A 20,201-nucleotide genomic window follows, 5' to 3' on the forward strand; every position below is an offset into this window, starting at 1 on the left:
GATGTTGGTGTGTTTACGTCCCCGAAACTTAGCGCTTTGGCAAAAAGAGACCTAAGTCTACAAAGAATAAGTCTTGGTGTCAATTTGTTCAACTAAAAGTGGTGCTCCAGCATGGCTGCAATCAAAATGCCTGAAACAAATAAAAGAACATAATATAGCAAATGACAGCTCCTCAAGGTGCCATACAGTGGGACTGAACCTGAAACCATATGGCTGCAAATTGAGTTTCTTAAGTACAAACCCATGCCTTCGAATATTTACAAAAAATAACACCCCTATCAAAAAAAACAAAAAACAAAAAAAAACAACAACAGAGAACAAAGCGTGAAATGTTTCTTTAATAATTTATTATCATTTAAATAAAAAAAAAGAAAGAAACACAACAAAACATCCACAGGTAGTTAGTGTCAATAACAACAACAACATGAATGTTCCTAACAAAAGTGTGAGATAGGTCGTCATCCAAATATTCTATGTTGAAGTGCTGATATTGCACTCAAGCGGCATCGAATAAAGACCCTCTCTTCTGCATGAAGGGTCATTATGATGTCTTGTGTATAAGTTTAGAATCTAGATATGGTGGGAATGGTGAGAGAGAAGAGGTTATTAGATAGGTGTATAGCTATTTGCATACATACACACATATATAAATATACATATGTATAGGTATATACACATGTATGTTTATGTGTGTGTGTGTGTGTGAGTATATCAAAGTAGCACAATTTTCATGAAACACTACCTGGTATATATGTTTTAAATATTTTTTCAATAATGTTTTTGGTTTAAAAAAAATATTAAACCATTTATATATGAATATATATATATATATATATATACACACAGATATATGCACACACATATATATATATATGTATGTGTGTGTGTATATATATACACACACACATACACACATTTCACTCTGGGTAAGATTTGAAAGCACAGCACAACCAAATTTTTCAGCAATATGAGAGTATTAAGGATGACTTCTAAGACAGACTCAGAGATTAGAAATCTGGAGGTGGGTGGAGAAACAGCAGACTACATCGACCCCCCCACCCCTGTACTTAACAACAAGTATCATATCCCCCCCCCCGGCTGGACAAAACGAGATGTAAACTAAAACAACAAAAAGGAAAAGTTTCATTAAAAACAGCAAAATATTGGTTCTGGAAGTGGGTAGGAGGTAGTCAGACGAGTAACCCAACCTCCTCGTTATCAGCTAAGAAACGAAACCTTTCCACCATAGAGAGGATTTCACTAACAACATACCTCTGGTGAAATCATTATCATTTTAATATCCCCCTTTCCATGCTTGCTTGGGTCAGGTGGAATCTGTTGAGGCAGATTTTCCATGGCTGGATGTCTTTCCTGTCACCAACCCTCACCTGTTTCCTCAGCAAGGTGATATCTCCCCCCCCCCACCTAGGCCTAATGTGTTTTTTGTGGAAGATTTGAAATGAACAGCATTGCTTTTATGATGATGATGATGATGGTGCTTAATTACAAACATCATCTAATGTCAAGACATGGGTACACATACACATGATGGGCTTCTTTCAGTTTCCATTCACAAGGCTCTGGTTGGTCTGGGGCGCATAGTGGGACTGAACCTGTAGCCACATGGCTGGAAAGCAAGCTGCCTAAACCACTCAGCCGCGTTTACACTTTCAAGCAATAACTATTTACTAACAAACCTTACAGGATATCTTTACTACAGGGATTAAGGAAATAATACTTGTTCTGTGACGTGGTTTTCATAGAGATTAAAGATTAAGGATTATTTATGATACGTCATCTCCATCAGTTAATTAACTAACTTGAGTTGAGATTCAAAGTAACAGCAACAGTAAATATCTTGGACAACTGTGATAAATAATGGTTTTGGAGGTTTCTCCTGGTTTTGCTGGTTCTGGAAAAAAGACAAAACAAAACAAAACAGATAAACATAAATATAAACATTTCATTGCAATAATGATGATGACGATAATGATAATAATAATAATAATAATAATAATGACGATGACGATGATGATGATAATTTCAATAGTAAAACTAATTGATGTTGTATATTTTCTGTATAAAATCTCACCCAACACGTGTTTTGCGCAATCACCACACATACAACATATACCTGACGCCAGTCCTAAGCAAACTGTGGCCAGTGGGAGCTTCTGAATGGCATGCCTAAAGAAAAAATTACCATCACTTTTATTTTTAGTAGCGTGGCTTGTCTGATGATGAGCCATGTCTCAGGTGCACGCAGCCACTTTGTAAAGGCATTGCCCGCACACCCACGTGTCCTTGCACCCTACCCAGTCACCACACTGACAATAAGGTGCCATTTGTAATTAACAGCTGATTGGTTAGAGCCATAATTAGGTCAATAGGATCGTCGGAAGCTGTGGAATTAATTGATTTAAAAGATTAAAGCAGGCATCTACAACAACATCAACGACAATGACAACAACAACAATGCCCTCTTATCTTCGGCAACAGGCAAGTATGCATGCAGTAACAACGCAAATTACATACACAGGCAATTATACAACGCAGATGTATTTATGCGCACAAACTAATATATGAAGGGGTACCCTAAAGTAATGGGAAAAGTTTTCTGTGGGACAAGCCCATTGTAGTTCAGGCTTCTGTTGCTAGAAACCACTTGATGCAAACCTCAGGCATCAGTCTGCAGACCAGCATTGTCAAGTGCTGTTGTATTGGCACATGGTGCGTATTTGTTTTGTGTGGCTTCTTCTCCGTTTGTTGAGTTTTGTGACGACTGAAATGAAGACACAGTGTGCTTCTGTGAAATTCTGTTTTCTACTGGGCAAAATAGCAGCTGAAACAGTTGTCATGCTTCTAACAAGGATGATGCCATGATCAAAACATAAGTTTATGAGTGGCTTCCATGCTTTAGGAATGGTCACTTGTCGCTTGAAGATCAACCTCATTCAGGGTGACCATCAGTCTCCCTAAAGGAATGAAAACAGGAAAATTCATGAAGTGATCTTGGAGGACCATCACCGAATTGACAAACTTGTTGATATGACTGGTGTGTCCTGGTGCTCCTGCCAACGAATTTTGAGTGAGGAATTAGGAATGGAAACAGTTGCAGTAAAATTTGTGCCTCGCTTGGTCATGGAATATCAAAAGCAGTCAGGACTGAATGTGTGTTGTGGACTGAAAGAACAGTTGGAAGATGATCCAGACTCTTATTTCGAAGGTCATCACTGGTGATGAAGGCTGTGTGCTATGGAATTTGCAGGTGTGAAAGAGGTGAAGGAAAAAACGATGGAGGTGTTAAAAGGCATCACATTGCAAGAGTTCCTGCACTGCTTCAAACAGTGGAGAACGCGTCTGGACCAATGCATTGCTTCAAATGGAGAATAGTTTGAAAGTAATAAAAGTGTAAACATGTAAAACTAAGGGAATAAAATAATATTGCAAAATTCCAGTTTCTTTCGGGTACCCCCTCGTATACATACATACATACACACACACACAGACATTTATTCACTTACATACATATATACATGCTTTGTAAATTCTCACTATCTATCTATCTATCTATCTATATATATATATATATATATACACGAACAGACAACACAGAAATCAAATATAAAGGCATTGAGAAATATCTTTTATCTTTTCTTTGCTGCAGTCATGAGACTGCGACCATACTGGGGCATGCCCTGAGGAACTTTAACTGAATGCATTGATCTCAGTATTTATATTGAAGTGTTTGACAAAACACTTACTCAAACACACACACAGTTTCAGCCTACCAAATCCACTCACAAGGCTTTGGTCAGCCCAAAGCTACAGAAGAAGACACTTGCCCAAGGTACCATGCAGTGGGATTGAACCTGGAACCAAGTGGTCAGGAAGCAAACTTCTAACCACACAGCCTTGTCTGTGCCTATATATATATATATATATATATATATATATATATATATATAAGTAGTAATAACATTCTTTTCTACTCTAGGCACAAGGCCCGAATTAGATCGACCCCAGTATGCAACTGGTACTTAATTTATTGACTCCGAAAGGATGAAAGGCAAAGTTGACCTCGGTGGAATTTGAACTCACCACTAAGCATTTCGCCTGGCGTGCTAACAATTCTGCCAGCTCCACTGCCTTTATAAGTAGTAATAATAGAAAAAAAAAACAGTGTGCCTTCTCTGTCCTGGGCTCTGGCAACCCCATTACACTGTAGAATTTGGATACACCACTTAACTTTCAGGTAAACTTCAGTGTTAATTATAGCTGATGATGTGTCTGCAGAGATCAATAGTTCTCACCCAATTTGACTTATTGCAAATCAAACTAAAAAATTATTGGTGCATTTTGCATGGACAGATAAAAAAAAAAATCCTTTTAAAAATTAAAAACTAAAAAAAATACCAAAAATCTATTGCTTACCTTGTTTAATTAGTAACACCTGTATATAATAAAATTATGGTAACGGTTTTTTTTAATAAAAGCTCAACCCTTTAGCATTCAGATTATTCTGTCAAATGTAATGCTTATTTATCCATTCTGTTTGAATTAATCATGGATCATCTTGGTAGCTTCCAGATTTTGATGGAGTGATTTTTTTACTTTTTAGAATGACATTGTAGGGTAGATGTGAGAGGCATGATCTGGTCAGTTTCGATGTAAAAGCAGGTAGAATATTCGAGTCGGTTATTGCTGGTTTAAATGCTAAAGGGTTCAGCATTAAATAAGGGGGGTTTTGATGCTTTAGAGGCCTTAAATATAAAATACTGAAAATGGAAAGCCTCATACAATGTGAAAGGAAAAAAATTTAATAACCTTTATATTTCAAGCACAACAGCCCATCATCAGGAACAAATGAATTAAAGAAATGTGAGTCTACATAGTAAATTAGCGATGTTTGGTCAGTACTCTATAGACTTAGTACTTCTGATGACAGGCCTTTGTGCCTGAAATATATAAAGGATATTAAACTTGTATTGTAAGATGCTCTCCATCTTCCTTATTTTGCTATTTTACTTCCGTATCACAATGGTTCAAGCAAGCTGCAATTCTCTTTTTAAAAGTGCATGGTGCACCACAGCACTCTGGTGTACATGTGTGAGAGTCACTGGCAACAAGATACATACCCTGTATGATATCCTAGTCATACCCTCCTATCATTTCTCAGACACAGTCGTCTAATTACTCCAAGTTGGCATCAACAAAGAGACCATCTAGCAACCTGATAATTCTAGGCAAACAGACTTAAAGTGGCACCTACCAAAACCCACTGTGCCCCTTCTTACCAGTGCTAACAGAGAACATCAAAGACAACTGATTCTCACATTAAACAACATGGAACATAAACACAAAATAATAAAGTATTAGGAATTAGATGCAACATTTTTACATTAACAGAACATGTGGTAAGGAAAGTAAAACAACACATAAACATACTTTGAACACTTGCAGGAACCATATTTGGTCAAATTCAAAGAATCAACAACAATGTTATACAAACAAACATATTAAATCCATTATAAAAAGCACCTGTGCTGGTTCCACATAAAAAGCACCCTGTACACTCTGTAAAGTGGTTGGTATTAGGAAGGGCATCCAGCTGTAGAAACCATGCCAAAACAGACAACTGGAGCCGGGTACACCTCTCTGGCTTGTTAGCTCTTCTGTCAAACCGTCCAACCCATGCCAGCATGGTAAACAGACATTAAATGATGATGATGATTATGCTGGTCCTGCTTGGGTTGTTTTGCGAGGGTCACAGTTTGATGCCACAGCAAGCTCCAAGCTTCCCAATCTCAGTCACAGCATGTACACTGACCACCACACCACACCACACACATCTGCAACATCCCAAGACTCTTCCAAAATGCCTTCCTCAGACCATTCTCCTCTCCTATCAGATCTTACCCACACTTAAACAGCTGCAGTAACATCAATAACTGTCACAACTGCGACATGCACAATCACTGCCAAACGCATCTGTAACATTTCCTGTAACATCAAATATCAAGTCACAATCAAATGGAATTTGTAGTTGTGGCCATGCCAGTGCTGCCTGACTGGCTCCTGTGATGGTGGCACACAATAAGCACCATTCATGCATGATTCGTTACCAGTACCGCTAGACTGGCTCCCTGTGCCAGAGGCATGTAAAAAGCACCATCCGAATGTGGTTGATGCCAGGGCCACCTGACTGGTTCCCGTGCCAGTGGCACGTAAAAAGCACCCCCTACACTCTTGGAGTGGTTGGCATTAGGAAGGGCATCCAGATATAGAAACCTTACCAGATCAGATTGGAGCCTGGTGCGGCCTCCTGGCTTGCCAATCCCCAGTCAAACTGTTCAACCCATGCCAGCATGGGAAACGGACGTTAAACGATGATGATGATGATGATGATCCCAGGAAATTCCTGCAACATCTTTCTCAGATCACCCTGTCTCTCCAACCAGATCCTAATCACACATAAATAACTGCAGTAACATTGGTAACCTTCCCAACTACCAATGATAAGTGGAAACGTACAGTAATGGCTGGCAGCAAACAAGTGGCAGAAGCATTAGAGTGCTGGTTAGAATGGCTTGCAGTAGTTGTTCCAACTGTCCGCATGTGAGTTCAAATCCTGGCAAGGTTGTTTTCTGCCTTTTATCTTCTCTGGGTCAAAAAAAAAATGTTATGTCAGAATGTGTAGCATGGTCAGCAAATGGGAGCTGACAGGATGTAACTGGGAAGAGGGACTTAGGGGTCTGTCATAAGATTTAGGACTTTTCAATTAGGGGCCGATGTGGGGTTTATGACAACCACTACCAACACATACTACGACTGTTTACTATACTGTGGCATTAACATACTATATATATATAACTGTTATCCATCACAACACTACTACAACCACATATACCACCACAGTACTATGTCACAAACACATGGCACTAGCATTCATGACCACCTCAACACTACAACACCAACACATACTACTCACCGTTGGACATAAATTAACTCAAGACTCAATTTTGGAAACATGCAGTTAATGATAATTAATGATAAAATATGATAATTAAGGGTTGTATATTTGACGAAAGGAGGGAGGGGATGAGGTAGATGTAATAATGAGAGGGGGAGTGAGACGGGAGGGCGAAGGGTACATGAAAAGCTGTTGGGGCTGGATTGTAAGCTGGGAAAAAAAACTGGAAAAGAGCGTGGAGAATAGCAAATGTTTATTAATTATTATGAGGTTAACGAGGGAGTAACTGCAATGAAAATACATTTAAAATGGACATGAGCAAGTGAGGATGAAGAGGAGGAGTCATGCTGCAGAGATATACGAGAAAAAGAATATTAAAGGACCATGGATAATATTTCAAAGAAAAAAGTGAAAAAAAGTAAAGAAAAATTTTTAAAAAATAAATAAAAACAAAAAAAAAGGAGCTTGTTTCGTTCTCAAAGCCATTTCACTCACCAATCAGGATTAGAATAACCTGCAGAAAGAGAAGTTTGTGGGGTGTGAGCTAGCATAGAGTGAAACAAAGTGAACAGGTAGATGAAAGATAGAAACCTCCACAGGTGGCAAGACAGGGTTTGGTATCTGTCCCCTCGCTGAGGTGTTAGGTCCTTTTCCTTTCATTGTAATATAAACACATAAAAGAAGTTTGTTTGGTAAACTTAGCTGGAAAAAAAAAAACACACATAAAAGATGTTCTTGTGCAGTGAGAGAGAGAGAGAGAGAGAGATGTGTTATGTAAATGTTGTTGATGTTACTGTTGTTTAGACCAGTCCCACAGCTGTGAGGGCAGCCCTCATCCAACAGGCTTCTGTAGAAGTCATTGCTGTTGTTTAAGGACCCACCACATCTGTGAGGGCAGCCCACATCCAGCTGATTTGAACTCAGAGTACCACAGACAACCAGGAGGAATACTATGAACTATTCTATCAGACACTTTACAATAATTTCACCAATTTGTGCCACCATTAATTAATTCAGTTGGTTAACATATTCAATGTAGGAAAAACATGCTTGGTAGTATGTCAGATAACACATATTGCTCATTGTTTCCTAAACTTTTTGCCCAAAACATAATTTACATTTGATGGATATTTGTCCTCATCTTGTTTATTGTTAACACAACGTTTCGGCTGGTATACCCTCCAGCCTTCATCAGGTGTCTTGGGGAAATTTCGAACCTGGGTTCTCATTCCTAAGGTATTTTTTGATGTTTACTGCCTGGAATCGAACTCAGAATCTTGGGGTTAGTAGCCCGTGCTCTTAACTACTATGCCATATGCCCTAAAATGGGAGAAGCCATGTAACCCCTTCACAAAAAAAAATTAAAAAAACCTGTTCTGCACTGGTCCCTTTTTTCATAGTTTAGCTCCCTGATCTCCGAGCATAAATCTACCCTTCTCAGGGTCTGTAGTCTTGCAAGGGGCACGGGGAGCCCACATGGATTGATGAAACTGTAAGTGTATCTGTAAGATGCTTTGAAGTGTGAGTTATGACATTGTATTCCAAGTTCAAATCCTACCATGGCCTACATGGGAGACAGACTTAATCCATCATCAGGTTTAACACAATCACCTGATCACTTTGTGGGTATTAATAGACTTCAAACTATTCCAAGCATTTGGGTTCAGCTCCCTCGTTTGAGGTTATCTTATTCCCTCCCTCCCACTAACCTTGCAGGTGCTATAGAGGTTCCACATCACTGCCTGTCTATAGTACAGGGTGTTCAAAAAGTCTCTCCGCAGTAAGTATTTTATTATACAATAAATATTTTATAAGATGGTATAAGACTACAGAAGAATATATTAGACTTTACAAGACTTTAAAAAACTTTAAGAGGTGTTGAAAATGTCATCCTTCATTTTCAATACACAAGTTGACTCTTCTACACATGTTTTGAAATATATCTTGGAGAGTCTGACTCTTGGAGAGTCAGGATGAAAAAAATTCACTGCGGAGAGACTTTTTGAATACCCTATATAAAAAAAAAGGGAAAATAAAAATCCCATTAAGTCTGTGGTGAAGATTACCCCACTAAACAGGGTTTTGTTGTACCAAGATGTAATGTACAGTTGTGGCTGTCATCACAGTACCATGCTGTGGACAGTGAAGTGGTTTGAAACGGTTAGTTCCGCAATGAAAAGCAGCGTGAAGAAGAAGAACCAAAAGACTTGCAATGGTTTATGTGCAACAGCAGCAGATGTAGAATGCATTATGCAGTGAAACCAGCCTCTGTAGACTTGCAAATGCTTGTTATTAATGAAAGAATGATGTGGAAGAATTCAGCAACACCATGCCATGAATGAATTTAGTGAGGTTTTTTAATCAGTGAAAGCTGCTCAATGTGGCTAAAACAAGCACAACATGAACATGGTAGCTGCAAGAAAGAAATGAAGTCACACAAAAATGGTGTTAAGGAGGAGGGATTAGGACATAGGCAACTATAGAATGCTCATGGAAACATTACTGAAGATGTTGATCTAAGCGGGCGAAAAACAAACAGCAAAAAAAAAAAAACCACACACATACACAAAAAAAAGAATGTCTTTGAGGAAGGAGTAAATATTTGGGTTTAGTTGTCTTTCAGCTTCTGGTTCTGATTGAAGATGACATAGGCTGAGACTCAGCTTAGGGATTGAACTTGCAGATTTATGGTCAAAGGTGTTTCTGTAGTGACTGTATTGGGTGGTAGATAGAAATGGATTGCAATGAAGGGCCTTCTTTTTAAGACATTCACAGTGTAATTTGAGGGAGATTTGGCTGCTATATTATTTACTGTCATGATGGATGATCACATAGAAATGCCTTCTTTGCTTTGTATATCCAGTATATATATATATATATATATATATATATATATATAGAAAATAGTAACTCAAGCATTCACTGATGTTGCAAATAACCACTTGGCTGAATAAAAATTCACTATTTGCAACACCGGTGAATGCTTTACTGACTGTTTCCTCTATCAGAGTCAATGAATTCTCATCTAAGCATGTGATTGCTTGCGAACACACAGCATTGAAGAGGCCCAAACAAGATGAAATGCATCTGGTGGTCTTGCTGGCTGCTGCTGCTAGGATGATCTTTGTCTCCTTCTTGCATTTGCTATGTTCTAATGCAGCACATTTATAAGACATGTTATCTCAGCACAAATACCACAGTAACTGGACTATCAATGGTACACACACACATTTTGTCTGTGTTTGTGTGTGTGTGTAGATGTTTGACCAAATGGTTAGGCAACTGGGATCTTGATCATAAGAGTGTATATTCAAATCCTGGTGCAGGAAGTGTGTTGTGTTCTTAGACAAGACACTTCACTTCATATTTTGGTCCAAAACTACATCCTCAACAACTCTCACTCCTCTTACAAGATGGAAAGTTCTGATTTGAGGGAGATTTGACTGCTATTTTTAGGAGACTGTGTGACTGCATAGAGGCTCCCTTGTCAGGTTGGTTAGGTAACTTCATATACTTACCAACTGCTGGCTTTTGGTCGGAGATCGTCAAGGATGGCCTCAATCACATCAGTGGTGGTGGAGGTTCCGCCAACATCTGGTGTGTGGATCTGAAATCAAGGAGACAGCGATATTGGTAAGGGAATGAAGGTTCTTAATTCCCATCTACAGGTGGACAAACTGCAGCTGGGTGGTGGTAGGAATCATAATATGTATTGATAAGAGAATGAAGGCCTTTAACTCACATCTACAGGTAGATAGAAAATAACTGAGCATGTGGAAATCACAATACATAGTGGCGAAGGAATGAAGGCCCTTAATTCCCATCTACAAGTGGACAGACTGTAGCAGTGTGTGGAACAAATACTAACCCACATCACATTTAATACGATGCTCTTGTCACTTGTTAACCTTTAACAGTGGGAAACAGTTTATTATACATCAGTCCATCTTTTGTTGAGAAATGTCATGTTTGAAACTATTTTCTGTTGAGATATACTAATCTTATTCAAATCAACATAACTTGCAGAAAACAAGTTTATTTTTTGGTAGCTCTTTCGGAACTGATAAAACAAATACCGGTTGGGCGCTGGAGTTGATGTAATCAGCTTACCTGCTCCCCGCAAAATGCAGGCCTTGTGCCAAAATTTGAAACCAATATTCTACAAACACATGTCTAGTCATGGAAACTGTTATCTTGCTTGGAAACAGGTGAGGGTTGGTGACAGGGAGGGCATCTAGCCATAGAAAAAAATTTGCCTCCATAAACACCATCCGACCCATGCAGGCATGGAAATGTGGATGTTAAAACAACAACAAAGTTTCAAAGAACCAGTTCTTACCTTCTTAGTAATCAACACATTCATGACTGACTCTCGAATCATCGTGGCGTATCTGTAGCAGCTGGAATGGTAAGAAATCAAGAATTTTCAGCAGACATTCTCTCACACGATGTAAAACGTTTCTCTATTGGAATTATCACAACTTGGCAGAGTTCCCTTTAAGCTGTGCACTTGTGAGCATTCTTTTATTCTTGTACTTATTTCAGTCATTTGACTCTGGCCATACTGGAGCATCACCTTGAAGGGTTCTAGTCGAACAGATCGACCCAAGGACTTATTTTTTAAGCCTATACTTATTCTGTCAGTTTCTTTTGCTCAACTGCTAAGTTACAGGGATGTAAACACACCAACACCAGTTGTCAAGTGGTGGTGGTGGTGACAAACAGACACAAACACACAAAACATATATATTATACACATATAATACCTCTATCTATCTATAACTATATTTATCTGTGTGTATATGCATGCAAGCACATTAACAAACTATAGACAGAAAATTGTAGACTAAGATAAGCACAGAGAGGAGGAGTAGGAAGAGAGAGGTGGTAGTGTAAGTAAAATGAAGAAACACAGATACATACCCGAGGTAATCTAGCATGTCACAGCTGGCTAATAACATACCCGTTGGGTTGGCAATGTTCTTTCCTTGGATTGAGCGACCTGAGTTTCGAGTACCCTGTTATAACACAGAAATCAGAAGGTAAATACATACCCATGTGTGAGTGAATGCATGCTTACACACATGTCTACATACATCATCATCATCATCATCGTTTAACGTCCGTTTCCATGCTGGCATGGGTTAGATGGTCTGCATCAGGCTCCCAATCCGATTTGGCAGAGTTTCTACAGCTGGATGCCCATCCTATTGCCAACCACTCCGAGAGTGTAGTGGGATCTTTTTACAGTGTTATTTTCTATCAATCATGATATGTGCTATTATGTTGGGGGCAGGCGTCTTTTCAACAGGTGATTTCTATAATCCCATATTTAGTTTCAGTGTGTTACTAGTGGAAACATTTTGCTAAATATTTGCTTTTAAGGGGAAATAACTCTATATTCTGGAAATTGCATGCAACTCCTTTTGCTCTTGGTTTGGTTGCACGCATTGTGGTACTTAATGATACTCTGACATGTTTTGCAAACAGCTTTAGCTAACCTTTATGTTGTTCCTGTTAAATAGTAAGTGAAGTTTGGGGTTATTCAGAAAGTATTTTCTGATCAAGGACAGAAAATGTTTTGAAACATTGCTTTTTCCACATCAAAGTTATCTGGCTGATTAAACTATTTCAACGTATCTCATCCCAATATCTGTTGGGGATGCTGGTTATTTCGATTTTTATTTAGTTCTCGTCTGGTATCAGCTGTGTGTTACTGTACCATTGGACTACCATACTGTTAAAAGGTAGCTTAATCAACACTCACAAAGCTTTGGTCAGCTGAGGGCTATTGCAGAAAACACTTACCTAAGTTGTCACATAGCTGGACCTTGGTCAAGTGTTTTCTTTTTAATCTAACAGCCAAGACTGACTCAATTTGCTTTAGTTTGCCTGACAGACACCCCACTCAAAAAGGAGCCCTCATTCATGTTCAATAAGTTATTAAAAAAAAACATTAAAAAATAAATTAAAAAATTAAAATAAACAAGAGAAAGGAAAAGTTAATTAAAATTTAAATTGTTGATAGACATGGAAATATAGAAATTTGATTTGGTTTGAATTTTGACTCACAGTTTCAAAAATGGCATAAGAATCTCCTATATTCCGGCCAGGTACAACACCAGCACCTCCGACCATTCCAGTGGCAACGTTGCTTAGAATATTGCCATAAAGATTTGGCAATACTAAAACATCAAATTGTTGAGGATAGGAGACCATCTGAAAATAGAATCGAAATAGATTAAGTCTTTTATTGATTTCAGTGCAATTGTGGTCAGGCTGGAGCACTGAAAATAAATTAGATTACAGCCACCCCTACATACCTCTGACACTCATCTCCGTCACTGTACATCTCTCTCTCTCCCCCACAACTTTATCATACAACTACTGCACACCACCCTTCCAGTATGGCCACTTACCCTCTCCGAGCCATTCCTGTATCTTTTAATCCCTCTTCCACCTCATTAATCTTTACCATTCACCACATCTCCCTCTTTGTTCATCATTCACCTCCACCCCCATCTCTAAACATTTGTCCCTTTCCTCTCACTCAAATGGACTTATCCATCCACCCACCCACCTCCCCTTGCAAATCCTTTATCCTTATTCTCTCTTATACTCATCTTGTATTTTGAGAGTACACTCTCACGCCACATTACTGTCATCTTTCCACCCACCCTTATATAATGTGGGGTAGCAATGTATCTCCTTTATAGCAAGACACCTTTGTGTGTCCCTTTATTATACTTCATCTCAATACCTGGCATAAAGTCACCTCTCTACTAACCCCCATTCAGCTGAAGGGTGTTTATCTTGTGAGTTACTTAGTGACTTCACAGGTGCTGGTGTCATGAAAAAAGCACCCAGGGTACACTATAAGGTGGTTGGCATCAAGAAGGGTATCCAGCAGACACAGGAACTTGATGTAGCCCCATGGCTTGCCAGATCCGACCCATGCCATCATGGCAATTGGATGATAAATGATGACAAAGATAATCTTTTCTACTTTAGACATAAGGCCTGAAATTTTTGGGGAGGTGGGGGCAGTCGATTAGATCGACCACTGGTATGCAACTGGTACTTAATTTATTGACCCCAAAAGGATGAAAGGCAAAGTCGACCTTGGCAGAATTTGAACTCAGAATATAAAGACAGATGAAATACCGCCAAGCATTTTGCCCAGCGTGCTAACGTTTCTGGCAGCTTGCCGTCTTAAATGATGAAGATAATGTCAGAAAGGAATGGCAGTGCTTGTGACCCTAAGACAGAGAAAGGAAGGAAGGAAGGAAGGAGTATCCTTAATCTGGAAACCTCAGTACCAATGTCTGCAACAGCTAAAGTAATCGCAGGTGCCACATGGTGGTGTTACACAGGGTAATAGATTAAGTCTATCACTGAAGCAGAAGAAAGAAAAAGAGGATGAGGAAAAGATGGAGACAAGAACCCTTACCTGCATGCAAGCGTTATCAACAATCATATTATTGAATTCAATTTGTGGATATTCTTCTGCAACATTTTTGCAACATTCTAGAAACAGTCCATCACCAAGTTTCCTACAAAGAAATAAAAAGCAAATTATTATAATGTGATACACGAAAACAGGACTCTTTATCTGCCCACTACTGTCATTTCCCTCTAGCCACATCCCACACAACTCCCTAGCAAATTTAGGGTCACACTGTCACATGTAAAAAGCACCGTTCGAATGTGGCCGATGCCAATACCCCCTGACTGGCTCTCGTGCTGGTAGCACATAAAAAGCACCATCCGAACGAAGAAAACAATTAAATGCTGCGGTCAATTTGTTTGACTTAATACCTTTCAGGGCAGTGCCCCAGCATGGCTGCAGTCCAATGACTGAAACAAGCAAGCAAACATACAAACTAAAATAATAACACCAACAAGGAGCAACACACACACACACACACACACACACACACAAACCCACACGTACAAACAACTCCTTACATTATGTTCGCCTTGTGAATAGCCGTGACCTTCTTGCGTCCATATTTCACAGCGTAATCAAATGCGTACTTTGCAATATTCATACATCGTTTCCTGGTGATGATTTTCAAACTTTCAACAACTCCATTCACATTCTACAAAATATAAAACACAAAAACAAATAATAAACAACAATATATATATATATATATATATATATATATATATATATATATATATAAAAACCATCATCACTGTGTGCCCCTCTCTTGCAACCCCACCACCATCATCTCAAACACCTCACCTGATTTCCTTATTTCCCATCAACAGTTCTATTACTATGTTGTTCTCCATCATCACCCCCGCCTTACATCCTGCCACCCATCATGTTATTATTATGGCGTAGTGGTTAAGAGCACGGGCTACTAACCCCAAGATTCTGAGTTCGATTCTAGGTAGTGACCTGAATAATTATAATGATAACATCGAAAAATACCTTAGGAATGGGAACCTGAGTTCAAATATTTCCCCAAGACACACCTGATGAAGGCCGGAGGGTATATCAGCCGAAATGTTGTATTAACAACAAACAAGATGAGGACAAATATCCATCAAATGTAAATAATGTAAATAAAGTTATTTTTGTGCCTGTATCTGGGGGAAAAAAAGAGTGTTATAGCTGGAGCATGTTTGGTCCTTGATATGCTGGCTCAGGGCTGACCTGGTGGTTAAATAACGACAACAACAACAACAATAGTAAGGTTAATCTGTTGTCAAATGAAAGCTTACCTCATGTTCTAGGTTGGAATATTCTCCTTCTGTATTTTCCCGAATGAACACAACATCAATGCCTTGGTGTCTCACAGAAATCCCAGGAATTGTTTTACACTGGACAATGCTGGCCCAAAGATCAAGTTCTGTCCTGAATTACAGAAGAGAGAATTTTGTGACAACAATGAGAGAGTGATATATATATATATATATATATATATAGAGAGAGAGAGAGAGAAAGATAGAGAGTGTATACCCCTTCCCAGAATATACCTGGGGCTAGTCTGGGCTAGCCCTCCAGACAACCAGGCCAGAATATACTCCTGTCCAGACTATCCCTTATACTAGTGGACAAATAACACAGATGTACGGCACTGCATTCCCTCTTGTCCATAAATTGATGAATGAGCAATAGTGAATGATATAATTAAATGTGGTTCTACTATAATCAGTTGGGCAGCCCACGGAATGAGTAATTCAGTAGGAAGAGACAAATGTGGAATGGAATCTGGTAATGGTTGAGCGAAGGCAAAAACTGAAATATTCTGGCCACAATACCAGGACCCAGAAGCATTGCACTTGCATCATTGAGTGGTAGGAGAGTATGGAAAACAGGCTTGAAGGTGGCAAAAGAGAAAGATGAAGCAACAAAGTCAATGAATGAAATAGGGAACACCTTGGCAGAGGGCATGACAACGGCAAGAGACTGTAATGGGTAGGAAAAGAATGGGGGTTGTCTCTGAGGCCCACCACACCATCCCAACCTCAGCTATAAGGGTAGGGCTCTATAGACCCAATGAGGGTCAAGAAGAAATAGAGAACCATTGACTGACCTGAGGGAGACATTGATTGACCTTTTACTGGGGTCTGACATTACTGTTTCAATATTTCCTGAAAATAGAAGACAGAGAAAACGAGACAAATGAAATATGGAGGTATATGAGTGGTGGTGGAGGTGGTAGTGAGGATAGTGGTGGAGGTGGTAATAATGGTGGTTGTAACAGTAGTACTTGTAGTAGTAGTAGCAATAGTACTGCTGTTAACTAACCATCCTTAAAGTGGTAATGGTGCTTGTTGCCAGGCTGGAGCAGACCTAATCATGTTTTTCTCAGGATCAACAGAGGAGATATTAATATGGCTTAAATATAATTACTAGGTCATGAGATACGACAGGATAAATCTAGAGCATTAGAGATGGCGCTGCATGTTTCATTAGTGCTAGCGTCACACTAAAATGTACCTACACACACATGATGGGTTTCTTTCAGTTTCTGTCTACCAAATCCATTCATAAAGCATTGGTTAACCCAAGGCAATAACAGATGACATTTGCCTGATGTGCCATGCAGTGGGACTGAACCTGAAACCATGTGGGTAGAAAGCAAAGTTCTTAATCACAGAGCCATACAATGCTGTACAGTAATCCCTCAACTATCACGTGTGTTACGTTCCAAAATACCCCACGACAGGTGAAAATCCGTAAAGTAGAAACAGTATGGTACTCTATATATTTTTCTATTATTTTTATAATTTATATATATCCATTATGAATTCTTACAAAGGATTTTACCATAGATTTATATTATCTTTTCAAAATTTTTACCAATACACAACTGTACCAATAACTTTTTAAACAACACCTTTATCATACTCAAAGTTCCTACTCACCTTTGAGTGCAACGCCATTTCTTTTGACTGCGAGAAGAGCATTTTCCATGTCTGCTTGCTCAGAAGTCTTGGCATTAATGGTGATTTCTTCAAAGTCAATTGGTGCTCCAGCAAACCTAGGGAAATGGTTAGTTGGATGTATATTTAAGGAATCAAGGAATACACACAAATCATTTGGAGAGTAACTGTGCATATACAAACATACACATACACACATACACAAAGTGTTTTGAAGACATCCTGTGTGCATGTGTATGTGTGTGTGTGTGTGTGTATATATATATATATATATATATATAGATATATATATATGTAAATATATGATGACACACAATTACACATATATATGTACACATATAAACATACATATAGATACACACACATGCAGCTATATATATAGCCATACATGTAAACACAGATATACGTGTATATGTTCAATGTCTTACATGTGTATATGTTCAATTCATTGCCTTTATATACAAAACAAGGAGAGAGAGAGAGAGAGAGAGAGAAACAATGGAAATAACAAATATATCAGACTGACCTGAAAACAGTTTTGACATGATCTAACAATTCTGGTCCAATGCCATCTCCACTGAACAATGTCACAGTGTACCTGCCACCATACTGGGACTGGAAATAAACATATAAATACAGATAAGTGTGTGTGTGTGTGTGTGTGTGTGTGCATGTCGTCATCGTTTAACGTCTGTTTTCCATGGTGGGTGGCATGGGTTGGACGGTTCAACTGGGGTCTGGGAAGCCAGGAGGCTGCACCAGGCTCCAGTCTGATCTGGCAGTGTTTCCACAGCTGGATGCCCTTCGTGTGTGTGTGTGTGTGTGTGTGTGTGTGTGTGTGTATATATATATATATATATATATATATATATATATAATATAGCTCACAACACATTTGGCAATAGCCTTAGGTAGTGTATGGGGGTCCACATAATCCTTAAATGATGATGATGATATATATCTATATATATATATATCTTTATACATATACCTATATATATATATGTATACATTGATGATGATGATGATTCAATTACACCAGTTTATTCTCGGGATGTTACTCCATATTCCATATTCTTCTCAGCATAAATCTCTATGCATTTATTTTAAACACTCATTAGGAATCTATCCGTGTGTCTGGATATGTACAACTTCTAGCACCTGAATACCTAGGTGGATTAAAATACACCTAACATGTATATCCCATCAACCCTACAAGTTTCAATATCTTCAACAATGAATATGAAAGTAACCTCCAAGTTTTCCTTTCTCGAAAACTTGGAGATTAAAATTAAATTTCCTTTCTGTTTCCTTTCTGGATCTCCCCACCTCAACCACACAAGAAGGAATTGCAGATATGAAGAAGGAATCAAAGATTCAAAGAACTATACTCACTCTTTCTCTTGCAGCAGATGTCACATAGGTTTGTGAAAGGAGAGGCTTAAATTGACTTGTTCGGTTGGCAACGGTACCCTGGAAGAGGTGAAGAACAGATGAAGAGATATTAGGTTTAGTCTAAAGTAAAACAGTGGTCAACAAACAGTCCTATGATCAAAAAGAATAATCCAACCATGACCATTCCGCATTTTTATTTCATATAATTTATTTCAGTTTATTTGATCCAATACATCACCCTTTTATTAAACGTTAAGCTGTGATTTGTGCGAGATTTGGCTGCTATTTTTAGCAGGTTGATTTCATAGTTAAAGGGACATAATTCACTACAAAAGAGCGAGATAGCAGATTCGTTAGAGTATATGATAGAATGCCTGGCAGCATTTGTCCCATGAGTTCAAATCCAGCCGAGGCCAGTTCTATCTTTTATCCTTTCGGGGATCGATCAATAAAACACAAGTCTAGTATTAGGGTCGATTGTAGAAAACGGAATGGATCACATATAAACGACACGCTACATTCGATCAAGTTACAATTAAATCAACATTTTATATTAAATGACAATTAAGATTAATTAAAATGAGTTAATTACTGTTTTGCAGTATATTTTACAGACATAAAACGTCACACAGCTTAGAATTTTTGTAGACATTCGCTAGATTCCACACTTTACAAGACAATGAAACTGACCGGGTATCCTTGCTTTAACGGATCCCAAATCGAAATTAAGTTTTTAATATAACTCCTATATCTGACAATTGACTTGTCGGACACCCACAATATTATCCACCTTGTTTCCAGCAACAACCTTGGGCACCTTTTTGAATTCTATACGTTTAACACCAGTGGACATACTTACAAAACTAAAAGAAACAACACAGCACCCACGACTTTCAGAAATATTTTTCTCGTACTCAGAATTACTGAAATACGTAATAAACTACCCACACCAGTTGTTACCCGTCGGGACACTACATCCTTCAAAACTTCCATGCTTCCCAAAATTCGCCAATAGTACACCTGATGTGCCCCCAACTTTTTTCTTTAAACGACTCCTTCACCGTTCACTTTCTGTGCATTATTCTATGTCCTGTTCATACACTTTTAGTTACCCTTTCTGATGTGGGTTGTCGTCCACCCGAGCACTGTATACAATAAGTTCATTCATTCATTCATCATTATTGATATTTATATACAAGACTGTTTTAGTAGCATTATAAGACCTTTGGCAGATCGATGCACACGACCCCTATGGTATTTATGAACAGCAAACTACGACATACATGGATAATAAGTGGGTCCCTGGACCCATGAGCACCCACCCACCGGGTAACTGCCCAGTATACCCATGTTTTAAGACGGCACCATATATATATATATATATATATATACATACACACACATCTATAATATACACACACACACATAC

The 20,201-nt window shown here is 38.6% G+C and overlaps 1 protein-coding gene across 2 annotated transcripts in view; it reads right to left on the bottom strand.

Moving 5' to 3' along the window:
* Positions 1 to 327: 327 nt before the first annotated feature.
* The window catches only part of LOC106870446 (isocitrate dehydrogenase [NAD] subunit gamma, mitochondrial), a 20,371-nt gene continuing 497 nt past the window's right edge, over positions 328 to 20,201 (bottom strand). The window contains exons 2-14 of one of the 2 annotated variants that reach the window (XM_014916545.3): positions 18,773 to 18,850; positions 17,904 to 17,992; positions 17,360 to 17,475; positions 16,525 to 16,582; positions 15,710 to 15,842; positions 14,942 to 15,075; positions 14,424 to 14,526; positions 13,046 to 13,192; positions 11,897 to 11,991; positions 11,313 to 11,373; positions 10,492 to 10,580; positions 7,469 to 7,487; positions 328 to 1,912 (exon numbers count right to left, since the gene is read on the bottom strand). In XM_014916545.3, coding sequence (XP_014772031.1) covers positions 7,478 to 7,487; positions 10,492 to 10,580; positions 11,313 to 11,373; positions 11,897 to 11,991; positions 13,046 to 13,192; positions 14,424 to 14,526; positions 14,942 to 15,075; positions 15,710 to 15,842; positions 16,525 to 16,582; positions 17,360 to 17,475; positions 17,904 to 17,992; positions 18,773 to 18,850 — 1,113 coding nt within the window. In that variant the 3' untranslated portion in view covers positions 328 to 1,912; positions 7,469 to 7,477. The remainder of the gene's footprint in view (positions 1,913 to 7,468; positions 7,488 to 10,491; positions 10,581 to 11,312; positions 11,374 to 11,896; positions 11,992 to 13,045; positions 13,193 to 14,423; positions 14,527 to 14,941; positions 15,076 to 15,709; positions 15,843 to 16,524; positions 16,583 to 17,359; positions 17,476 to 17,903; positions 17,993 to 18,772; positions 18,851 to 20,201) is intronic. The other variant, XM_014916552.3, reaches the window with a different exon arrangement.

Source organism: Octopus bimaculoides, chromosome 20 (genome assembly GCF_046866305.1).
Source record: "Octopus bimaculoides isolate indiv1 chromosome 20, ASM4686630v1, whole genome shotgun sequence".
Lineage (NCBI taxonomy): Eukaryota > Metazoa > Mollusca > Cephalopoda > Octopoda > Octopodidae > Octopus > Octopus bimaculoides.